General features: G+C 41.0%; 1 protein-coding gene across 2 annotated transcripts; it reads right to left on the bottom strand.

Annotated features, from left to right (window-relative positions):
- Window positions 1-27: 27 nt before the first annotated feature.
- Window positions 28-23,797, bottom strand: LOC306996746 (bridge-like lipid transfer protein family member 2). Of its 2 annotated transcripts, none has more exons than XM_079609584.1 (41): window positions 23,713-23,797; window positions 23,548-23,618; window positions 22,900-23,027; window positions 22,666-22,792; window positions 22,407-22,456; window positions 22,189-22,330; window positions 21,020-21,138; window positions 19,161-19,221; window positions 18,864-19,053; window positions 17,258-17,384; window positions 17,058-17,182; window positions 16,883-16,950; window positions 16,636-16,772; window positions 16,422-16,540; window positions 16,051-16,238; window positions 15,683-15,947; window positions 15,351-15,556; window positions 12,919-13,957; window positions 11,972-12,163; window positions 11,684-11,886; window positions 11,463-11,581; window positions 11,151-11,374; window positions 10,463-10,653; window positions 10,228-10,327; window positions 9,943-10,142; window positions 9,467-9,764; window positions 9,147-9,304; window positions 8,857-9,063; window positions 8,664-8,763; window positions 7,076-7,258; window positions 6,863-6,984; window positions 6,623-6,778; window positions 6,381-6,502; window positions 6,098-6,278; window positions 5,856-5,942; window positions 4,109-4,219; window positions 3,872-4,007; window positions 2,933-3,054; window positions 2,751-2,852; window positions 1,406-1,540; window positions 28-1,304 (listed from the first exon to the last, which is right to left on the bottom strand). In XM_079609584.1, the coding sequence occupies exons 3-41, from the start codon at window positions 22,965-22,967 to the stop codon at window positions 1,119-1,121; spliced, it is 6,666 nt and encodes a 2,221-aa protein (XP_079465710.1). In that variant the 5' UTR covers window positions 22,968-23,027; window positions 23,548-23,618; window positions 23,713-23,797; the 3' UTR covers window positions 28-1,118. The 2 variants fall into 2 exon arrangements, with proteins under 2 accessions (XP_079465710.1, XP_079465709.1); XM_079609583.1 differs by having other exon boundaries at window positions 18,849-19,053; window positions 23,713-23,788.
- Between the last annotated feature and the right edge of the window lie 15 nt (window positions 23,798-23,812).

Raw genomic sequence — 23,812 nt, 5'->3', positions numbered from 1 at the left:
TAAATAAACAATTACTAGCAATCCAGAAACAAATGGTTTAAAATAAGTTTGAAGAGCTCATTGGGGCCTGCTTTTATTTTATTGACAAATATTAATTTACATGCTCAGTGACATTGAATACCTCCCATTATTTGTACAAAGAACAATACAAGAATCATTGCCTGACACAGTGGGGGGAAGAAAATCGAAATATAGTGCTCATTTTTAAACATTCAAGCTGAAATAAGATTTCACTTTCGAAGCTGACAAGCAAAAATCAGCAGCATCTGAAGACATTATTGAAAATGATACAGAAGATAACCACAGATACAAAAATATCAGAAAATACTTTGTGTAAAAAGTGCCATAGTGTTAAAATTACAAAGTATTAATCAGACAGGCTGCAAAAATGGCATAAAACAAGATGCTTCCCATAACATCCGAAAACCCAACTGCTCTACAAAGCAGAAGATCCTCAGTCCATTTGCTTTTGTATTGCACCATGTAGTTTAGTACAGGAAAACATTGGTCAACAAACTAATGTCAAGTACAATTTAATCTTGAGCTCAAATGGGGACAAATTCTTGATTTTTTGGCTATTTCACTAAACATGGGTTTCCAATATATATGAATTTCAGATTCTTCTTGCTCGTCCGCGTGGCTCAAGATTCTGCCCAACAAACACAAGTATCTCCTGATCCAGCAGGAGAGGCGTTACAATGCTCAAAACACAAAACGGAGATAACGGAAAGATAAACTGTTGAATTGTGGGACACAGTCTTGAGCTGCGAGGATGTGATCTAATTTAATAAAGATAGTTTAATCCTGTATGTAGATCATTGAAACGTGTTGAAATGATTTATGGCACAACAGGAGCACATAAAAACAATGTTAGGTGTACAGCACTCATATTAGACAGTAGAATGACAATCTCATCTTCTCATTGCCAGCAGTCACGGCTTGAACATGGCGCTGGTTTTCGTGTCCACACCCAGCGCGGACGTTTAAAGGCACCACTGGTGAAGATGAGAGGAACCTCGGAGTCGGACTTGATTTGTTTATCATAGTTCCCACCCCTTTTCCCCACTGACGGGGACTCGGTAAGGTACAGCAGTGCTTCTTCAAGACGTGAAGGAGCTTCACTTGCGGCGACTGAAGATGCTCTTTTTGCTGGAGCTCCTGTCGGCGGAGCTGAAGCCGATCAAAAGTCTTGCCTTCTCGTCCTCCACCTGCTGCTGGAGGCTGCTGTCTGCTTTCCCATCCGCAGCTTTACCTCGAGACTCGGAGCCTGAGGCTGGTTTCAACCGTAGCTTCTCCTTTATCATCTATTTATTTTGGGATGGAAGTAAAGCGGAATTTGAACTCTACTACAACTGCACTCTCGTATGTACTGCATTTAAACGTTGAGGTGTTCGAGAGGGATTACCTGTGCGACCAGAGCCTTACGACTGTCTCTCTTCACAGCCATCGCGAAGTCCAGCCAGGTCCAGGTGTTGTTGTGATACTCCAAACAGGGCAGAACCAGATTCAGATCCTTCCAGTCTACACTGCTCTTCTCTCCCTACAGATACACCACAAGAGGAACGCATAATCACACTAGGGAATGTGAATATTAATATATATTTGCAATGCTGTTCCTTTGAATTTTCTATTTAACAAAAAAAAAAAGGAAAAAAATGCATCAGTCTTCACATAAATATTAAGCGCACAAATGCTTTCAAGACTGATAATAATAAGAAATGTTTCTTGAGTACCAAATCAGCATATTAGAATGATTTCTGAAAGATCATGTAATGCTGAAGAAAATTTGGGTATCGTTTGAATTTTAGCGATTCGGAAACTCAAGCATGATTGCTTGACGTGCGAGAACCAATGAGGTTCATTCTTGTGTGTTACGCAGCACGTTTGTACGGAGCTGCGTAAAATAAGTCAATGCTTTTGCGTTCAATAGTTAGTTTGCAAAACATTTGCGTTCACCCGAGAAACTGTTCGCTCGCAAAACCTTTTGAGCTCTTTGTGAGCGAACGCAAAGTTTCTCTCCTGTACAATTCTGTCGGATCCAAATATGGTAATTTCCTTTTTATCAGCAACTAATCGTGAAAGTAAAAGGGGGGATTTAACTCTAAATGCGCAATCTCATTGGCTGATATAAATCTTTAAAGCCCGTTTTCTCAAAATGACTTTTCGCTCATACTCCAAGTCTGAAATCTCCACTTCAGTAGCACCTATATACACCAACCTTTCCAGTCTTGTACCCAGTTATATTATGAAGACATTTACAGAGGGATTTGTAAATATATTATTCCTAGCCTGATTTATATAACATTTTATTCCAAAAAACAATCAATTTAAGGCTATTGACAGTATATTCTGATTTTCAGGATAACAAAAGTAGATATCCATAAATCCCTCAGTAATTTTTTTCCCAACTAATATGTGAACACAATGGAAACATAATTTTGAACCTGGCTTTATCCAATACTCAGATTTCGTTTTTAAAAATATATTCAAATTAGCGCATATTTAATTAGCTAATGCCTAATTTGTATATTTAAACATTAAATTACAGAAAACTTGTAATACATTTTTTTCTCATCTTAATGTAGGTAATCAACTGAGAAAGTTTCATGGTGAAATCTGCTAGTTACAATTTTTACCCTATTCACCTGTAGTGTCTCGCCTTAAATGACAGAAGTTTCATTTTTGTGTGAACTAACAATCTCTTTTAAGGTAAGTCTTTTAAAAACATTATAATAATAGCCAGGACCAACCTTGTAACTAACGCAGAGGGGAACCTGAGGAATCTTGATGTAGATGAAAGAATTATTCATGGCTGCTCTCTCTTTCATCTTATCAATGTCATCAACAGGATGCTGAATGGGGGAGATTAGATAACTTAATTATCGTTCATAAGTAGACACTTTAACTGTCATCTCTTTAAAATAAAAAATACCTCAGGTACTTTACGAAAAGACCTCCTGACTCCAGCGGTTCGATTCAACCCTTGTGTGACCCCTTTCCCGGGTCCAAGCCCTCCTATGGAGTCTTCAGAGAGCTGCCTGGGTTTCACGACACCTGTGATTCAAGAAGAAAATAAGCCTTAAGGCCGTTTCGCACAAAACAAGTTTTTGCTGTTAAGAACACAGGTCAGTGGAACAAAAAAAACAAAAAAGTGCAAGGTCTAGTTTTATTTAAAAGATTAACTTCTTTTAATTTGAGCTCCACGCTTTTAGAACGCCATGTGACGCTGCAAAAGAGATGCTAGCGCGACGACGGTCAAACAGGTCTGTCTAGCCGCGGGTATTTACATTGAAGAATAATAGAAAAGAAGTGTAGTGGAATGGAAAAAACATGTTCTGTGTGATCGGCCCCTCCACAACTCCACAACGTGCACGAAAGTCACCCTGAAGCAATATCAGATACAAAACACTTCAATGTCAAAGGAGCAATGAGCTTTTAATAGCCAAGAATGGGCCATCAGTGTGGCATAACATCAGCAGACAGCAATCTAATACCCTCACAGGAGTACAGAGGGGGGAAAAAGAGAAATGGAGGAAAAAGAATCGATGTAAACTGATATTGATCGGGATGGGACAAGCTATTGATGTCAGTACAGCGAGTGCAGAGAGTGGTTAAAACAGGAATGTAAAGAAAAAGAGTGTATCGGTTCACCAGAAACAGAACGGCGTAGAACCGTGATACTTAAATTGACTTAAATACGGCTTTCCAAGAGGATCTGCTTTTTTTTTTCCTCTCCAGTTCTTATACTTACAACTGAATTCTAATGATTTAGATTGTTTTCAAGATATCTGCATATGATATAGGTGAACATTGTTGAGCATCACAACAGGGATACTCGTATGCTCATGGCAAGAAAGAAAAGTTCACAAACCTGTGGTAACCATTCTGAACTTGTCTTCCTCATCCCCAACTTCCTCCTCTTCCACATTTCTTCCGGGGAAGAAAAAACCCATCATCCTCTTGAAGAACTGGTACATGAGCTGAATGGTGAGTGGTACCACATTTACCTACACATGAAAACATCTGTCAGAAAGAAGAGGACAGCTATATATGTGTGATTAAGATCCTCCAGTGTTATGATGTAAACACTGGATTTCATGGTAGTGACCTCAAAGTGCTCTTTGACGGAAATCCCTCCAACCGGGGGGCGGACCTTACTGAAGATGCGTAGGGCAAGCTGGCGTCCTGATTGGCAGGGGCTCTGAGGACGCAGGACCACCTACAACACAGAAGATTAGCACAATTACACTTACACAGTCCCCACTTGACTGAAGAAGTTGTATTTGTTTAGATGCAAACCATGAAACAAAGGAAAACATGGACATGGTTACATACCCAAAATGACTGGACGAATGTAAAAATATAAAATGAAAAGACAAACGATGTAACTGTGGAAGGCAATGCCATTAGCCTGGAATATCAAACTACAAGGGAGAATGCAGGTGAATTTTGTCCAAACAGGAACGTAAAAGTCTCTGAGCTGGCATGTCTGGATGAGGATGAAGGTGTTGGACTAACAAACATAGGATTTTACCCACTCCATACATACCCTTACATGCTGCACAAGAGAAACCAAGCAAAGTTATAAGATTAACAAATAGAAGAGATGTGTACAATGCTAAAATGAACTTGTCGCGGGCTGTCTGAATGAGTGGTTTACTAAACAATAGGGGTGTGACTGGATCTCACGCCACGAGATCTCGCGATATTAAGATGTGACGATATTGAACAGCTGTCTCAAGATATCAAGTTGACTGAGTTGACCTTTTACAGTGCTTGCAGGGCTGTCACCTCTCATACATTCAGTGTCAGACTCTCGCAATTGACGCAAAAAACTTCGCAAAGCAAAGAGGACATGGACAACGAGCCAACAGACAGGACGGAGCAGGTTCATTTTTATATGAAAAAGCCTCAGCTTCCAAATACTGTCAGTAAATCTTTCAGTCGAATAAAAGACTATTTTTCCAGTCATATATTTTGTCACTGAAGATTTCTTAAAAATAGTTCAAATAGTCTCGTGAACCCAATATCATGTATGGTCTCGTGAGCTAAGGTTATCGTCACACCCCTACAAAATACAGATCCAACATGTTTCTTACAGTATAGGCACCATTATAGTGGATTATAATATCAGGAACATTAAATGTATTGTATACAATTTTCTAACAATAATTAATATGATAAATAATCTCAATGTTACATGCAACCTTAAAATATTAGTCATAAAATGCTCTAGATAAACCAAAGTGGACCTCTAACTAATTGACTAGTTAGTTGTTGGACAACTAATAATTTAAACTAGATGACAGTCAGGCAACAGGACAGTTGATAAAAGTCGATAGAATACAGCTAACATAACATTTTAACTGTAATATTTAAGGTATCACCTAATCTTTAACTAATTGTCTATTTGCTCTCTAATTGACTAGTTGGTTGTTAGACCACTAATAGCCTACATTATGTTACCGTCAGGGGAGAGGGCAGTCAAGTCTATGAGTTGTCAAACTAGAATATTGTTAGCATGATACCTTAAATATTAGAGCTTAAATGGTAATTAATTGTTTAGTTGACCTCCTCCAACTGATCGACTAGTTGACTGTTGGACAATTAGAAGACCGTCCTGCTCCCTCCCTAAAAAATGGCACCAAATAAAAATGTGCAGAGCCCCCTATGCAGGCTTCAGTTCTTATTCAAGACTGTATTTATGGGTGTCAAAAAACACACAGAAACATTTCCAGAACTTAGAGATCAATAACAGCAGATTTACAACGACACATCTGAAATAATGTCATGTTATTCTCATATTTCAACTAAGCCCTCTTGGACATCCAGTGGGAATCATTAAGCAGCTGTACCTTGTACACAGCATTGGGAAGCAGGTTATTCATTATGAACCAGCCCAATTCCAGGAGATGCTCTGCTGTGTCATCAGACTTATTCAACTGTGGAAGAGAACATCCCAATCATAATCAATAAGAGATATGTAGCCAATCATGCACAGTCACATACATAGTAGCTAACATTTTGCCAAAGATTAGCAAAGAAAATTCAGCAACTTCAACTAAAACCTCTAAATTATGAGTCCTTGCAGACTTACCTTGCTGTACATGAACCTCTGCAGTTCAAGCTCAGCAATCCCCAACTGTCCATCTTCTTCCGTGAGACACCAGCGGGCCTGAGCAAAGTAGATCTCTGTACGACGTGCAACGCTAACGTCTTCTGGGGGTTTCCGCAGCTCTAGTTTGTTTGCCCTTTGCAGTTGGAAGTCCTTAAAACACCTGAGAGGGAGATTTATTATAGAGGGACTTTGATACATCTAAACATTTTAATCTTATATTGCTAATGAATGATCAATTGCAAAAATTGTAATGGTGACCAACCGGATGAGGATATTGAGTTCCTCGCTCTTCATCTGCATGTCTGTCTTCTCTTGGTTGAGCTGATTCTGCAGGCGCAGGTTGATGTCTGACAGCTCGTCTCCCCTGAACTCCTCTGATTGGGACTGTATGGAGTCAGATCAAAGGTCATTATGCATGAACCTCAGAGTAGTTTGGAGGACATGATCTTAAATGGAAAGCTGTGCGGATGAACTGAACACACTAGAACGCAGATGTAAACTAACCCTCATGTTGGAGTAAATCTGTTTCTCCAGGCACCGGATCAGAGCCAAATGCTGACGTACTGCTTCCTGAAGGTGCAAGATACTGCTACGCTGTTCCTCAGGGTTGCTGGAGATCTCCAGCTGGAAACGCACACGCTGCTTCCTCTCGCTGTGCTCCTAAATAAAGAAAAAGATCTAGCCAATCAGCACCAAACAACTCATTCCAAAATTGGTTTTCAGACAATTACAGACAATTCGAACCTTGCGTCGGGGTTCCACATGGAGAAGCAAGTTATTAAATATGTCCAGGATCATGGAGTACTGCACTGGATTGGTGGAAATCTCCAAGTCATTGTGGATGAGGGTGAAGGTGTCAACCGCACCTGATATGACCAGAACAAAACAATAATATAGCTCTGACCAAACAACTTACAGATTCTTAAGCCAGTTTCTGTTTCGCTTGAGGTCACATACCAGCCTGTTTCTTTAAAAGGTCTTCCTTCTCGTGGCGGTCACTGATGTCTGGTGGTTTGATGGAGGTGGCCAGTTCAGGGTCAATGTCGTGGCTGTACCCAATGTAGTACATGCGACAGCTACAGCGAGAGATGATACGCTGGACCTGCTGGGTCTCCTGCACCTGGGACGGCTGGTTCCAGTCTAAATCAGAGCAAAAGGAAATAGTTAAAAAAAAACACTAGACTGTGGATGCTGATAGGACATGCAAGAGTCACCAGTCACCACCACAAGGATGAGAGATGGCCCAATTGTAGGAAAATGAATGGGAGAAATCGTAACTCTCAATGGCCCTGACCCAAATGAAATCCAAAGCCCTCATTTTCTTCCTCCAAGTCCACATGTTTGTTATGCAATGTCGCTTTAATAGTCAGGTAGAAATCTGCTGTGGAGCTTATTACAATACAGGCTTGGCAGATGTGCACATCGAGGGCACATAGTGATCGCAGAGGGGGCCCTCGTGAGCATCCTTCTGAAGTCTAAGATGACACCTTATGTTATTGTGTAGTTAACAGACACGGGTATGTGGCTGCCTTTGTAAGTCCATAAAGCTGGAAGCGCACATGAAGTGTGCCATTTGTGATGGCTAATATGGCAGCTGTAGGAATGAAAGTCCAGGGGGCATTACCAAAATGGCTATTGAGTGACTTGCTTTAAAAGGTTTTTGGTGGTTCTGAGTGTTATTTAACAAACTGGTATGTTAATCTGCTATGCTAGTTCCAGGGTATTCTAAGCAGTTGTTAGGGCATTATGAGGTGGTCAACACCCCAAGAGTTAAATGCAGCTAAAGGGCAACTAGTATGCTTTTTTGAGTTTACCTCTCCTTTAGAGCAGGGGTAGCCACTAACCAACCCTGCTTCTGGAGGGCTACCTTCTTGCAGAATTCAATTCCAACCCTGCTCCAGCACACTTACCGGTTATACACTGAACACTTTGATTAGCTGGTTCAGGTGTGTTTGGTTAGGGTTGGAGCTCAAATCTGCCAGATGGTAGCCCTCAAGGAGCAAAGTTAGAGACCCCTGCTTTGGTGTGTGATGTTAGTGCATGTAAACAATCTGCAAAGTTACAAAGCCCACACCAAATGATTGTACCCCTGCCATTATTTCCTTGTCATGCCCATGTTTTACATTTGCGGAATGGCCACCTACTGGCTTCTTTGGCTTACTGTCAAAGAACAGTTTGGAAAGTGATTTGTACGTTTTGTTTTTGTTTTTTCATTGCAAGGGCTAAAATAAAAAATAAAACCCCCACATTGTATGGACTTCCAATATTGACAAAATAGTTAACATGGATATAATACTGTTTACAGCTGCTCATGGAGCTAATACATGATTATGGTAAGGGCCATTACATATCCAACACACACTCTAAACAGTCGATTTTTCAGAAAGGCTGGCTTTACAGATAACAACCAAAACAGAGCATTTCAGGCAGAGGGTGAAAAGAGGTGATGCAGCGATTTACAGTATGAGAAAAAATAACGTGTTTTGATGTGTGCAGTCTAAAAATATAATTATGAACATAATATCAACACTTAAAAATGGCGCACCTGTGGTGGTGCTGACCATGCCTCCAACAGCCTGGCCACTCTCCATCAGCTCCTGCACTGAGTCCAGGTTCCTCTGCCTGTGCTCCTCAATGTTCTTCACCTGTAGGTCCACAAAAAAGGATTTGACTGCTGTAACACAATGCTTTGTCAGTCATAAATTGTATTAGAGTGATGTCTGGACTTCTGAACTCACCTCCAGCCACAGCTGCCAGTCTTCTTGTTCAGAGGGGTTTTGCTCCATGGTTGCGAAATACTGCATACCATCCAGCAGGCACGTCCAGGTGGTCTTCTGCTTGAGTGTGTCGCTGTACCAAGCGGGATGGTGTTCACATTGCAGTAGTTGTGCCTTGGCGGCAGATACCAGCACACAGCCGGCAGTCTCTGTGCCTCGCAGCATCATCTAAACGCCGTGCACATGGGAAGACGTTTAGATCTGCTAAAACAGTATCTTGTGCTATAGGTTACCGCTCTTAGAATTCATACCTGACAGTTGACGAGCTCTATGAACCAGTTGCGGTTGTAAACGTCATCGGTTTGGCACGCGGCAATGCCACAGAGCTGGTCGCACACTCCCGCGTCCTCTTCGGAGAAGACCACAAACTTATCAGTCTCCTCGATAAGCTTCTGCAGCATGGAGGTTCCTAAAAGGATCACAGAAACAGATCAACTGGGTTAAAGCAAACCTAGGTAGACTGAAGAATCGCTAGTTTAGAAACGTATTTGTTAGTCCTGAATAATAAAACCTCACAAATGAGCAACAATATGCACCAGATTTTGGGCCGACAATCAAAAGAAGGGACTACCTTCATTCTGACTTTTCTCTGGGCGGGTGGTTGTGGTGATGACTGGTGTAGTGGGAGCAGTGTTTGAGGAGTAGCTGGACATGGAGCGCTTTAGCTTTTTCATCTGCACCTGGGTGTCGATTCGCAGACCCTTCAGAGCCTCAGTGGAGAGGTTCCTCTTCAGCACAGCTGCTTTCTTATAGCCATCATACAACCCAAAGGCAATGTTCCTGTTGGTGGTGGTCCAAGAGGCCCGCAAGTCCACTAAACACAACTTGTGCGTGTATGAAGCATTGGTCTCGTCTTTTGAGTTCCCCTCCTGAGACAATTTAAGCAGTGATATAGATTGATATTAGTCTGTCAATAAAGGCCTACTTACATTGAGGACACATTTATGCCACAAACTTCATCTGGGAAAATTTGAGTGATATTTTATATAATACATAGTGAAATATGATTTCCTGTTGATAAATGATAATGTAAGAGAAGCGCATCACCTCCTCGATGCGGTTGCTCTGTCTCTGGTAGCTGAGCGAGGACAGGCTGAGCAGGTGGGTCTTCTTCACCTGGGCGTTGATCTGGTGATCGGCAGTCTCGTCCCAAGTGGAGGCCATGAGGTGCACGGTGACCAGAGAGAGCTCGCTCACCATCTGAGTAACGTTCCACTCAGAGATCAGTCGCCTCATCACAGTGCCAGCTGTAAAACATGCATCGTTTCAGCAGAACTTTTCAACAGGGTGTGTTAAGCAGAGAGATTGACTGAAGGCTGTTTGTTTTCTCACCCTGTGGGATCAGCCTCTGTGCTCCTCTAGTGAAGACATGACCTTTACTGCACTCCACCTGGATGCCTCTCTGCTGAGCAAATGATGCCCAGTAATGGACCTGCACAGGAACATTAATACAGGTTTAACCTAGATCTTTAACTATCTTTCCAAAACGACAAAAGATGAAAATCCTTTGAATAAGAAGACAGATACAGATAGACAAAGTATTGTGTGACTGAAGCCGGTGTTTCACCTGTAGCTGTGGGAAAGACGCCGTGTAGGACATCTGTTTGTAGTGCTGTCCGAGCTTCCTGCGGGAGGGTCTGAGGCTTTGGAAGAGCTTGCCTCTGCAGATGGGCCGGGACACGCTGGTCCAGGTGGCCCAGAAGTTCTGCATCCAGCGCAGGGTGCTGCTGTAGAGGAGGATTCTGGGCTGGCAGAGCTCTAAGAGAAAGTACACACAATTTAAAACCAAAGTAGAAATGACCTTTAAGACTGGAATACACTACACGACTATTGCCCTGATTTTCAGTCTGGATGAGTCAACGCTAGTTGCCTGAAGTCAGAGTCAGTCTGCAGATCGCAGTTGCAGATTTCACAGAAAATAATGTAGTGTGTGATGGGTACAAACTCCTAGTTTTGATTCCTTTGATGCGATAGATAATATGTTTGATATTTTGTGCAGATTTTAGAACACATTGCTTACATTTGTCAATTTTTTCAAGCAACAAATCACATTTCTGTACGAGTTTGTGTTTGGAACGACTTGAAAGTCTGTTAGCGTGTTTAGTGTATAATGCCCACTTTTCTCTGTAACCATTTACAAAGTTAGCAAGTGTATGATGCCTACTATTTTAAAATCTGTTCCGATTTTAAAGGTCGTGTGGTGTATTCCAGACTTTATCAGCATTTTGAAAAAAATATAAGTCTTTAGTTCTAACTTTTGCCACAGTGCTGGTCGAGGTCCATGGTGTTGGAGAGGTTTAGGTTTTCAGAACGGAAGGCCCTGTAGGAGTCATGTGGCTGGACTGAGGTGACATCCGCAACGTTCTCTGCTCCACAGAGCATTACGGCATGGTGGTCATGTGGATTACCGTGGCATAGCCATTGGAGGTCAAGGGTCATAGATAGGCTCGGGAGATGCAAGAAGCAGATATCATCATACCTGTATAGAAACAGACCAGACACAGTTAAATCGTTAGAAATTAAAACATAAGTCACATTTTAATGCTACACAACTACTAGTCATGTACTTGGAGGCTGTTCTAACGTTGACGTCCAGGTCACCCTTGAAGACAAACTGCCCAGGATTCCAGTCAAAGTTTAGCTTGCTCCACTCCCAGTGCAGGTTCTCTGTAGTGTTGTAAGGGTCCTACACAAATGAAACATTATAGTCAACACAAGAAGTTTACATATGTAAGGTGTAACTGTAAGGTTTTTAGGAAGGAAGGAGCCTGGGAATTTGTGTTAGTACCTCAGTAGCGAGCTGGTGAAGGTTGGCCTGTTCGATGTCCATTACCCAGCGGCCATGCAGAAGAAGTCTGCTTTTATCCCACCAGGTCAGTAGAGGGGACGGGTCAGCTGTAGGTTTGGTCAGTAAATCAACAGCCTGGCCAATCAGCGTCCAAGCAGGATCCCAGCATGGCCCCCACACAATGGTGTAGAGAGATATATTTGCTGTACGAAGAATTAGACCAGTTGAGTATTATTGTTGTGCCATCACGTTACAGACTTACAAGATCAATAGGGTGTTGTGACTCACAATGGACATCGTAGTAGAACTTCAGTGGTGGCATATTCCTGTAAACGGTCACATCACCCCATGGCTGGCCGAGCTGGACAACCTGTTTGCGCTTTGCTCTCAGCTGTCCATCCTGCTCGGTGCCCATTAAGCGTCCAGACAGGGCCCAGTCTCTGATCTCAAACAGGTATCGAGGGTAGTCCCGGATCCGCACTGAACCACAGAAGAAAAGGAACATGCTAGCAATCATGGACCATCATAATTGTCTGAGAATAGAATCCTGTATTAGCACTCACAGTTGATTTCAATAGAGTTTGATGTTAGCATGATGCTATGCTAGCTCGATACTGCAAGTATAAAAACACATGAGACACAAAAATTGGGTAAATAGTAAATTCTAAAATTAACCCACACTGATTTTGCCAATACTTTTCTGGCATTTCTTTTCAAAGGAATCAAAGGTTTTTATTTGTCACATACTCATACAAGTTGCGCAGTGAAATTTTTTATTTTCACCAAGCTAGCAGTGTTGTTACCGTTAACTAAAACAAACTATTATGAAGATGAAATAAGATAAATTCACATTAGCATAATCTGTTTTGAACAGATGTGTCAGATTAGTAGACAGTAGATATTTGCAAATTAGCAAAGCAAGCATCATTCATTGGATTACATATTACCATGGGGGTGTTTAATTCTGCTTTTGAAGTGCCACTGTCCTGTACAGTTTAAACCCCAGCTAATTCAGGTCTTCCGGATTACCAGTAGAAACTTTGAGGTACATTTCAATTTATGCATTTGGTAGACGCTTAAGTGACTTGCACTGCATTTAAGGTATACATTTGATCAATTCATGCATTCCCTTGATGCTACAGAAAAGGTGTGGCAATGTGGAGCTAAACTCTGCAGGACATTGGCCCTCCGGGAGCAGGATTGGACACTCCTATATTGAAGCATGCTTGACTTACCCAGAAATGCATTAAGCTTGAATTTAAAAGCACGGCACCACTGGACAACCAGCTGCAGACCATCTCTAGGAAAAGGGCTGATGCCATCAATGTCCCTCAGCTGCTCTCGGATCCGCTCAGGACCGTGCAACGACTGATCCGCGAGTGCCACCAGCTCGAACTCAGACACAGTCCAGGTGAGCAAGGACTTGCGCATGGGCGTGTTGGCGTACAGCCTCTTAGATCTCTGAATATAGATCTCAATGTGCTTGCGCTCAAGGGAGGTGTAGAGCTCCTCAATCTTACGAGCCGGCAGGAGCTCGCCGTGCTGTTTGCGTAGGTCGGCCACTTTCTTGTCCAGTAGCTGCAGGCGCTTGGCACTTTCCTTGCTTTCGTCCTTCATTAGCTCGTAATTGTCGCGCAGTTTGATCTCAAAGACGTCGTCCAGGAACACGAAGGAGAACTGGTTGATGCGGATCAGCAGGTCCGGAGGCAGGCTGCAAGGCTCTGCTGGCGGGGCGGCACCTCTGTGTAGGGTCTTCAGCCACTTCTGCACGCTGATGGCCTTGTCGAAAGTGTCTGAAAAGTTGTACTGATAAGGGAACTCAATGGCAAGGTTGGGCGCAGTGAAGAGCCAGGTGCGATTGCGAGATGTTTGGAGGAAAGTGAATTGAGATCTGTGCTGTTGCATCACATCGAGATCATCCAGCATTTGCACCTCTGCACCAGAAAAGGAGAAGATATCATTGCCATCAAAGTTGAACACCAGGTGAGGAGTCTTCATCAGCACGGCTCCAGGGCGTTTGGAAAGCGACAGTGCTTCTGCACTGAAGATGATGAAGTTCTTCTCGGTCACATGGGCGGTAAACTGAGTGCTTGCCAGCTCTACACACACTAACATGCCAGAGGAAGAGGCTGCAGACTCGGTTTCATCCTTTTGTCTTAGGCTTAGAGATGCAGACAGAGCCTTCCAATAGCTTTGGCTCTCTGTGATGTGCTGATACAGAAACATGTGATCCGATGGGGTCCACTGCACTGTTAAAGCATTTTCACTCTGCACCTGATCATATAAAGATGGGAGGAAATGAAATCAAGCTGTGGTTAAAGTTGGCATGAAACAGAAATTATGATCCTTTCTTGCTTATTGTGACGCATATCTGAGTGAAACTGCTTCGCGAATAAGAAAAAAAAAAAAGTAGGGTGGGACTTGATTTGTCCTTTGGGAATTGACTGGGTCATGGCCGTTTGCTAATTGCTGCGTTCTCATATGAGTGACAGATTGCTGGAGGGGAGGAATTATTGTCCTGCCCTCGTGCCGATGAACACATCATCAGAAAAGATTTGTCATTGCGCAGGGGAGAGCAAGTTAATGTTTTTTTATTAAAGATTACAAGGGCACAGGAATTTTAAACAAATACCATATTTCATAGAATACTATAAGTAATTTTTTTATCATTGGATCTGTGCTGCGACAGTCCAAATGACTTATTTAACCCTTTCACACCGATTGTCAAATATGTGCATGTGGATGTGTTTTGTTGTATAAACACCTTTATAACGATCGCGTTATTTTAGCTGTATGCGCGATGGGCGGCGCCATGTTAGTTTGTGCCACAGGTCAGATAATCAGATCTGTTGGATTTACAACACGTCAATTCCTCCACTTCTCCCGAAATACATGAAAGTAAGTGGCTGGTGAACTGGGAGAAGAATAGGGTAAAATGTAAAACTACTTACACAATGTGTATCTGATATGAATAAAACGTGTCGTCTTTTTATAATATAAAGGATTATTATTGCCGCTTTCTTAGACATCAGTGTGTATTTTACAAACTCAAAAAAAAGTAGTACTTATGTGATTCTTAAATGTCTGAAACCTAAAATAAACATTATGTGGTTGAAAACACTGAATAGTTGTGATATTTGACAAGCACTGAGCGCGTCTGTCTCTGGCTCAGCGCCAGCCAACGCGCCAAAGCACGTTTGAATTTAGCAGTTGACCACGTGATGCACTGACCGTTCTAATCACACCGGTGTGATCGTACGCTCCAGGGACCAGCCAAGACTGATCAGACCGGTGTGATCGTACGTGCGAAAGGGTTAATGCAATTAATGTCATGCATGCAAAACGTGCAAAGCGCACACATTAGGGTAGCTGTCCCCCATATCCAATGACAATTAAAAATGAGGCCCCATTTTGACATGTTTGTAGCAAAACGTGCAGTCCAATCCCAGTTTCAGTGTAGTCTCAAAAGTTTAGGACTCCACTATAGTTGTTAATGGGTTTCAATTGCTATTGACTGTTTTTGAATAAATAAATAAATAAATAAATGACACTATGAATGTGTTTTCATGCAGTCACTGTAATCACTTCTGAGAACTAGTGGTTATAACTGATCCTATGTGAGGAGGTCATGACAGCTGTGTGTAGGAGCAGTGTAGTGGTGTAGTACCTTCAGACTGCGGGTGCTGACGTGGTAGGAGACAGTGAACGTGGTTAGGGTCAGGATGGGGTTGGGAGTTTGAATGGCTGGGCAGCAGGGCTCAATACTCTCAGTGATGGCCTTCACCACAGCCAGAGAAACACCCTGGACAGACACACTTGAGTTCTCCCCCGATCCTTCAGCCACCACTGTGTCCACCCTCACTGCAACAGCCCCTTTAGAGCAATTCAGAAAAACAAGCCCTCACATACAAGCTAACATGCATAAAAAATGTAATGCAAAAAAATATTTAGAAAAGAATCAGTGCAACTGGTATTTTAAGGGCATCTTTTACTTCCTACCTGCAACATTGGAGAGTGTGAATGTGTTTACATCCTCAAGACTGAGTTTAAACTTAAAGAGTTGTGGTGGGCTGGTTGGAGGCTTTTCAAGAGGGGAATGTAAGGAGAACTGTTCTGCTTTGTCCAGTTTAAGAACGGAGAACAGACGAGACAGACACAGAGTGCAAGTCTCGGACACTTCCAGCTGCAGGCCTTTCAGATTGGACTCCATACAAACACTCCTAGAAGGGTTGGAGTTCACCGTCCTCTGCTTACTATAGCTGCCCTGTGAACAAAGTAAGAAGGGATCACGCACACACATATTTCAGAATATAGTCCGTCCTGCATAATGAACGACAACTTACTAGATAAATACATGCTGATTTTACCTGCAGTGTGAGGCAGTCTAGAATAAGGGCTTCCCCCCAGACATGTTTTCCAGGTGGGTGAGGAGCCTGCTGGATATGGGAGCCCTGGCCCACACGCCACCAGAAATGATCCAGGGACAGAGAGGCTTTCTCAGTCACAGTCAGACTCTTTACTTCATCCTCTTCTGAGTCCAACAAGTGCTGCAGTTCTGTGAGGCACACCACAGTCAGTCACACCTCACAACAGTTATGCACTACATTTTTTATAATTTTATATTTTTGAAATAAGAATTTAGTCCTTGTTTTTTTTTAGGCTACAGTCAGTGTTTGTTATCGAAAACTAAAACTGCTAAAATAGTTATGGTTAACTGAAATATAGCCACACTATTTACCAGCATTGGCTGAGATGAAGCCCAAAGCAAAGGGTGGCGTATCTCCTAACTGCACGGACACATTGACATTTGACACGGAGGAGCTTATCAACACGGGAGCATCCAGCTGAGGGAAAAGCCTGGGAGACAAAAGGACACTTATGTGTGAACAATAAACAAGACCTCCATCACAGCCAAATCTGTGACGCTCAGCAAGCAAGTGGAGGATTAATACCTTTTTTTACGAGTCGTTTTTTTGTGCGAGAGCTGGTCCCATGACAACATGTCCAGCCAATGGGAGAACTCTTGATGACGGTAGTGAATGATACAAGTGTTGATGGTGACCGTGCTAGAGATGTCAACCGATGTCACCTTAAGTGAGGAGTGAAGACAGAAACAATAATGATAGAAGCATTTATCAAAAAAAAAGAAAAAAGATTTGATTTGGATAGAGAATTCATGAAAGCAACAAAACAACTCACCTGCAGTATAGTTCTGAGAGTGTTTAGACATAAAATCCTCTGTCTACTTTGTGACAGAAGAAGGCCATCTGAAAAAGCGACAATATTTATGGTTAAGGTTTTGTTCATATTCCTAACCTTAAGTATAATCAATAATAATAGTGATAAAGAGTGTGTTCTTGAGTCCTACACCCACCCTCAAGCAGAAGCTCCAGGCGGCTCTGTGGGAAACTGAGCTCAGGGGTGAAACTCCTCAGAGGAAGCTGTTCATCATCACGATCATAACCCACCTTCAAAGACTTCAAAGTCCAGTTCAAGTGTCTGAGAATCAAACAGTTTGTTAGAACACAAAAACATCATTTAAGATTAATCACAATGACTAACAGCACAGCTTACCTCTTCTGACTATGCATGGAGAGTGTGATATTAGTATTTTCAAAATCCACATTGACCTTCTGTGGAACCAGTTTGTGAAGCCCCTCAATTGCTTCCGTTTGAATGTAAGAGTCCTCTTCATCTCCATCTTCAAGAGACATAAACATTATAAAAGCTTTAACAGAGTTAAATTTACAGGAGGGTTATTAGTTAACTAAGGGGTCTTTCACACTGGGCACGTTTGCTGCGGTCCGAGGTTTGGTCTGGTTTCACACTCAACTTGATTCTATCGAACCCTGGTGCATTTGCGTTCATCTTACGTCATCAAAAACGTTCATGACGCATGACAGAAAATGCGTGTGAATATATATATTTCAAATTAATGTGGTGCTATTATGTGCAGCAAAGTGAATGAGACTTGTGTTTACTGTGTGTATGTTGCATAAAGTTTTGCAAACGGACACTTAAGGAGACAGCGGGTTGCGAGCCATTCATTTGCACTCAATCTGCACGATGACACTGCATGCTTACTCTAGCTCCTATCCAGGGGTGTTACAGAGGTTAAACTAATGAGGTCATCATCGGCTAAAACGCATGCGCAGGTTACTTTACTTCCTGAATAAGTGGGCACCAGAGTCAGAGTTGTGAATCGCGCCACAGTTTCGGTCCAAACTCAGACAACCTGCTACAGTTAGTCTTGCGTTCAGTGCCCCGGTGCACTCCGGGTACCGAACCCCAAAATACAAATTTTTCATAATCATCCTGTTTCAAAATAAACTGCCAGTGTGAAAGCAACCTAAAACTATACAAAAATTAAATAAACTAAAATATAAAAACTTTAATTTGGAAAATATTGGAACTAAAACAACATTAAAAAACTAAAAATCTAAATATTTATAAAAAACTATGTATGTAAATCAGGGATGCACAATTTAAGGAAATCCTAACTGCAATTTTTTAAATAAGAAATTCTGATTGCAGTTTAAAATGTGTGTGAGTGTATGTGTGGAATTTAAAGCTCCAGGTTTGCTGTGAGTGTTTGGAGGGCTGCACAATTTGGCCAAAACATTGTGTGATTCTGTATCAATATGACTATATAAATAAAAATAATTACCGGTATAATTAATATTACTAAATAGAAACATTAAATAAAATAAGAAATCACTATTTTAATATTTCACTGTAAAAATATACATAATTTTATTTAGCAGAACAACTGTAAAACTACAATTCTACTAGATGGCTGTCTTCATTTCATCATTTTTTTTTGGAAAACTGCAGGGAGCCCATTCATTTTCTTTTTTTGTTGACAACAGTCGGTTCATAAGCAATTCTCCTAATTACAAGTTTGGAAAGATGGTTGGCACATGTTGTGTTCCCAAAAGCATGTTATAAATGTCCCAAACTCCGAGCAGATGCAGAGATGGAGTTCATACGGAGCAGAATTTACAGTTTAATCAAGCTGCTCTGAGACACTGAAATATAAAAACACAATGCTGAACTTCACTCTGAAACTTTGATATTCGCACTAAGCCATATCACGACTTTGGCTGAATAATGATTAATTGTGCAGCCCTGATTTAATGTGTGCATCTCAAATTAAATTTAAAACCTGGTTTGGTCAAACCTGCAGTTTGACTGGTGCATTGAGCTGGAGCAGATCCTGGAAGTTTGGGTAACTGGCTGAGGAACAGACCCTCGTGAAGCTCAGCCAGCAGAGTTCTGACACACAGTCCCAGACGGCCTGGCCTGAGATCAGGCAGACTCACGTCACCATTAAGGGCCAGACTCAGGGACACCTCAGCCAGACAAGTGTCCTGTTAATGAGAGAACAGGCACACTGTTATCACCAATTATTTATGTTTTGTACACAACATAGTGAAGTAAAACCTTAACACATGTACAGTATATGTGGTGTACGTACCAGTCTGCTGCTCTTCAGAACTTTACTGCTAAGTTGTCCCACTGAGAAATCCCAGGCCAACCTAACAACAGAACAAGAAGTTGTCATTTTAGTGGGTGTTTGTGTAACCCGTTTATTTAAATGCCTTGCTCAGGGGCAAAGTGGTGCAAGTTTGTGGCTTGATTATTGTGGGAAATTGAATAGAGATGCACAATATACTGATTGGTTATTGGACAATATTGGATAAAAAGAAAAATATCAATATGGATAGATTGTATATTTAATTGTACATGTTAATGTTCCCCATTTCTACATTTAGATTACACCACCATTCAAAAGTTTGGGGTTAGTTAGTAGGGGTGGGGGAAAAAATCAATTCTTAGATGCATCGCGATGCGGACGTGGACGATTCTGAATCGATTCACAAATGCCAAAAATCGATTTTCAAAAAAAATTTTTTTTTTGAAAATCGATAATAACGGAATATTGACGGAACGCAAAAGACAGAACTCTGAAGCGTGGAAACAATATTGTCAAAGCTTCCACCCGGCTCGGAAAGGGCAAAGCACATTACACAATCAATCGCAACTTTTATTGCCAAGGATTTGCATCCAGTCGTTGAGAACCAGGGCTTTCGCGCTATGTTGCACACTTTGGAGCCGAGATACAACGTCCCATCTCGGAGATATTTTACAGACACAGCGATCCCCACACTCTACAACAAGACCAAAACCGAAGTCATGGAATCACTGAAGAAAGCGGGTAGGATAGCTGTAACATGTGATGCGTGGACATCCGTATTTTATGTTAATAGAGATTCAGAATATGTTGAAGTTTGTTATAATTTGTTATTGTTGTGATTTTTACTGTAGTGAATTTACTGTTGTGAAATGGAAAATCAATAATCGCTAATCGAGAATCGTTAATAATCGAAAATCGACTGTAATCGAATCGGGACTTCAATAATCGTAATCGAATCGAATCGGGAAATCAGACAGATTAACCACCCCTATTAGTTAGAATGATTTATTTTAAAGAAATTAATAGTTTTTGACAGCAAGGACACATTAAATTGATCTAAAGTGACAGTTAAGACATTGATAGAAAAGATTCCTCTTTTAAATAAATGTTGTTCTTATGAACTTCCTCTTTAGGAAAGAAACCAGATTTTTTTTTTATCATTGTTTCCATAAAAATTAAGTAGCACAATTGTTTTAAACATCAATAATAATAATAATCTTTAATAGAGTTGAGTTCACAGTAGGGATGCACGAATTGGGAAAAATCTTTTTGTGTTTTTCTTTTTTCCTCGAGGTTTGCTGCGCTTGTTCGTAGGACTGCACAATTTTGCGTCAAATAACCCAAAACCTGTTTTCAACATTGATAATAATAAGAAATGTTTCTTGAGCAGCAAATCAGCTTATAAGAATGATTTCTGACACTAAAGACTGGAGTAATGATGCTTAAAATTCAGCTTTCGAATCACAGAAATAAATGTCACATATATTCTAATACAAAACAGTTATTTCAATTTGTAATAATACATTTCCATACTGAACATTATAATATTTGTGATGCCTAAATTTACTTGTAGCTTTTAACATGACTGATTTTAGTTTTAGAGTTTTATTTTTTAATTTATTTATAAAAATAATTTTAATATTGGTCATTAATTCTTCATTCATGGCCATTTGTTATTCATTCATATCGGCCCCAACATGAAAATAGTTACCGGCTTATTGGTTTTAAAACTTTAATATCAATGCATCCCATCTAGCCAGCCCTGAGCTCAACCCACTATGCACACAGCTAGAAGTAACACAACACCATGCAAAGAGCTTTATAAAGAGCAGAAGTTCTCCTTTTCAGAGGTTAATCACCTTTTACTTTGATGATCCAGCAGCAAAGTGATGGCAGAGGACGTCATGTGCCAGAGTGACTCAGACAGGGCCAGATTCAACACCATCACATTTATGGAGTCGATGTGGAATGACAGCAGCTACAAAACAGAGACAACTAGAAACATTAAATTAACTGTAAACAAAACAATCACATTTACAGTAACACACTTTCAATAGAAGCCCATTGAAAGGCATTCTGAAGGTTTTAAAAGCACTTACATGAACACTTTTAAATGAAAATGTGTGTAAAGGAAATAAAAGGTTGGCTATAATTTTGCACAGACCAACTTAGTAAATGATTGTATACGTTAACAAGTATAATGTTTAGCCTAAATCTTGTGTTGGTGTTTTTAAATAGAGCAACGGACCAACTTAATAAGCGTTTTTTTAGAAGTGTGTTTAAGTCTTGTGTTGATGAACAGCCTGTATCTAAACTTTTATCCCAGTGCAATATCTTGCAGCATTTACTTCCATTGCAAGTGCATTATTATAATTTTCTTTTCTGCAGAACGATATGAAATCATCTTCTGTGGTAATCATCAGCATGCTTGACTTAACTTGTATTGAACCTGACCCCCAATTTCCACCAGATGCGGAACGGCTCAGCTGCGTGACAGCTCCGTGTTCCGTCGTCCGTCAATACCCACCAGGTCCGGATTTGTTGCAGAACGGCTGCGGCCGAGGACCAACGAGATCTCGCTAATTCACGTGTGATGGCGCGATATGTAGTTTCGATAAACAGAACCACCAAACCAGGAACAGTTTTCCGCAATGATCATCATATTTTCCGCCAAATATGATCTGCCATGATCACGGTGTATTTTATTTTGAAAATTAAACGGATATTTTATTTTGTTTTGGTTTGTTCTGTTTTTTGCTCGACTTCCTGTCCTGCGCACTCTGCCCTGTAGTGCTGCGGAGCTCTCCGGCATCCGGCAAAAATAGAAGCTCTGCGTATCAGCACCGGAGGGCTGCGGATCGCCGGAGTCGGAACGCAGTTGTTCTGCATTCAGTGGAAATACACACATTGACTTTAATGGAAACCGATTGACTCCGCCGCCGTGCCGGAGCCGTAACGCATCTGGTGGAAATTGGGGGTGAAACACTCCAGAACTCTAAATGAAACTCAAGTTCTAAATGTTGATCACCTGAGAGAAAAAATGCAGAGTAGAGGGACTAAGAGCAAGTTTTTTAGTATTCTCTTCCTTGCTTTTGGGAGCCCGGGGCCTAAAGGGCTCCAGCAGGTCGAAGCGGAGCCGGGCATCACCCACACACAATGCCAAGAACCTCCTGTAAGAAATAAAACACAATGAAATACGATTATCAACAGAAAATATTCATTCTAGCTACATCTCATTATACTTACGGCAAGTCCGGGTTAACTATTTTACAAGAAATCCATATCCTGTCAATTTCCTGGAAAACACAAAAGTGAAAAATTATTTATAGCACCACAAAACATAAAAGCAGTTGCAGCTCTTAACCCTATAAATCCTACTGTATCATGTTTGATATGCAAATTTCTAAGACATGATCAAAACTTTGCTGAAAACCTGTTGCACAATGCCTTGTCACATGATTGATAGTTGCTGTCAATGTTTTATTGATGCAGAAACCAAACCAACCAGAGTGTGTTGAGGCTGAAACTGGACACTTATTCCTCGCACCGAGAACAGACCCACAGACTTGATCTTGAGATCAGCATTCAAGACATTGTGGAAAAAACGAACAGCCAAACTGCAGGCAAACCATCTATTAAAACATGAAGAGGAGAGTATTTAATAGGTGTCAATGTAGCGTTTGCAACTCATTTTACTTCTGTACGTTGACGTATTCATTAATGTATAATGGTTTCTTACCTGAAGAGTGAAATTAATACAAATGCCAGGATGAGAAACACTGAGATGGCAATCAGCAGGGCAGGCATTGTGCTGCAGATGTTTCTTCACAATTAGCCTACAATCATGGCACGCTGAACCCAGACCACCTGTCAAACAGACACCGATGTTAATTCCTCTAGAATTATCTCCAAGGCTTGTTAGTTATATTACTCAATATGATGAACTGAACAGGGGAAAAAATATGAAAGTTTAAGAATCAAGAAGTGCTTTTACCAATATGAACTCTTAAATAATCTCTGATATATATTCAATGTCTTCTAAAATATTAGGTATTTAAAATATCACAAGTTAAAAACATATAGCTGGATACTGACACATAACCAGAATGTGTTGCATTAATCACCATTTCACAAAGCCAAACTGAGAGGTTTAACAGTTATGCAATAAACAATATAAAATGAATATTATGTTGAGTTTTATTCTCAACACAATCTAATTATTTGATCGTCAGTCTCAGTGCCACTCTGGCATTGCAAACAGCTTTTGGGCGGATCTGGCAATGCAAGCATAAGCAAGTTAACAGGCAAAACAATCCAACCAATAATTATTTAACTTCGTAGTTAATGTGTTCGATGTACTTTGCAGCGTTTAAGTCGGGTTACCTACCTGAAATGGTTTGTAATGCAGACCTATGGATCTTTACGTGTACACCGCCCCTCCGTCTCATGCTAGGCTAGCTAGCAACGGGATCATGACAGCCTTCTGTCAACAAACTGACATGCTAATCATGTTTATATGCCTCTTAAAACACACATAATTACAAATACATACGTGTTAAGGCTAATAAACCATTTTGGTTTAGGATTGAAGTGATGGGGTTTCCACTTGCAATACTTGTTTCAAGTGTGAAAGCAGAAATATTAAGAGTTTT

Source organism: Phoxinus phoxinus (assembly GCF_949152265.1).
Source record: "Phoxinus phoxinus genome assembly, chromosome: 4".
NCBI classification, from domain to species: Eukaryota; Metazoa; Chordata; class Actinopteri; order Cypriniformes; family Leuciscidae; genus Phoxinus; species Phoxinus phoxinus.
Note: the sequence above shows the minus strand (reverse complement) of the source record. Positions and strands in the feature narration are given on the sequence as shown.

Bases quoted from the DNA above. Each gene is read 5' to 3' on its own strand.
- LOC306996746 (XM_079609583.1), bottom strand. From the start codon at position 22,967: ATGCCTGCCCTGCTGATTGCCATCTCAGTGTTTCTCATCCTGGCATTT. The intron at 12,164-12,918 runs GTAAGTCAAGCA...TCTGTGGTTCAG, and splicing joins CAAGCTTAATGCATTTCTGG to TGCGGATCCGGGACTACCCT. The intron at 3,055-3,871 runs GTTTGTGAACTT...CTTGAATCACAG, and splicing joins GTTCAGAATGGTTACCACAG to GTGTCGTGAAACCCAGGCAG.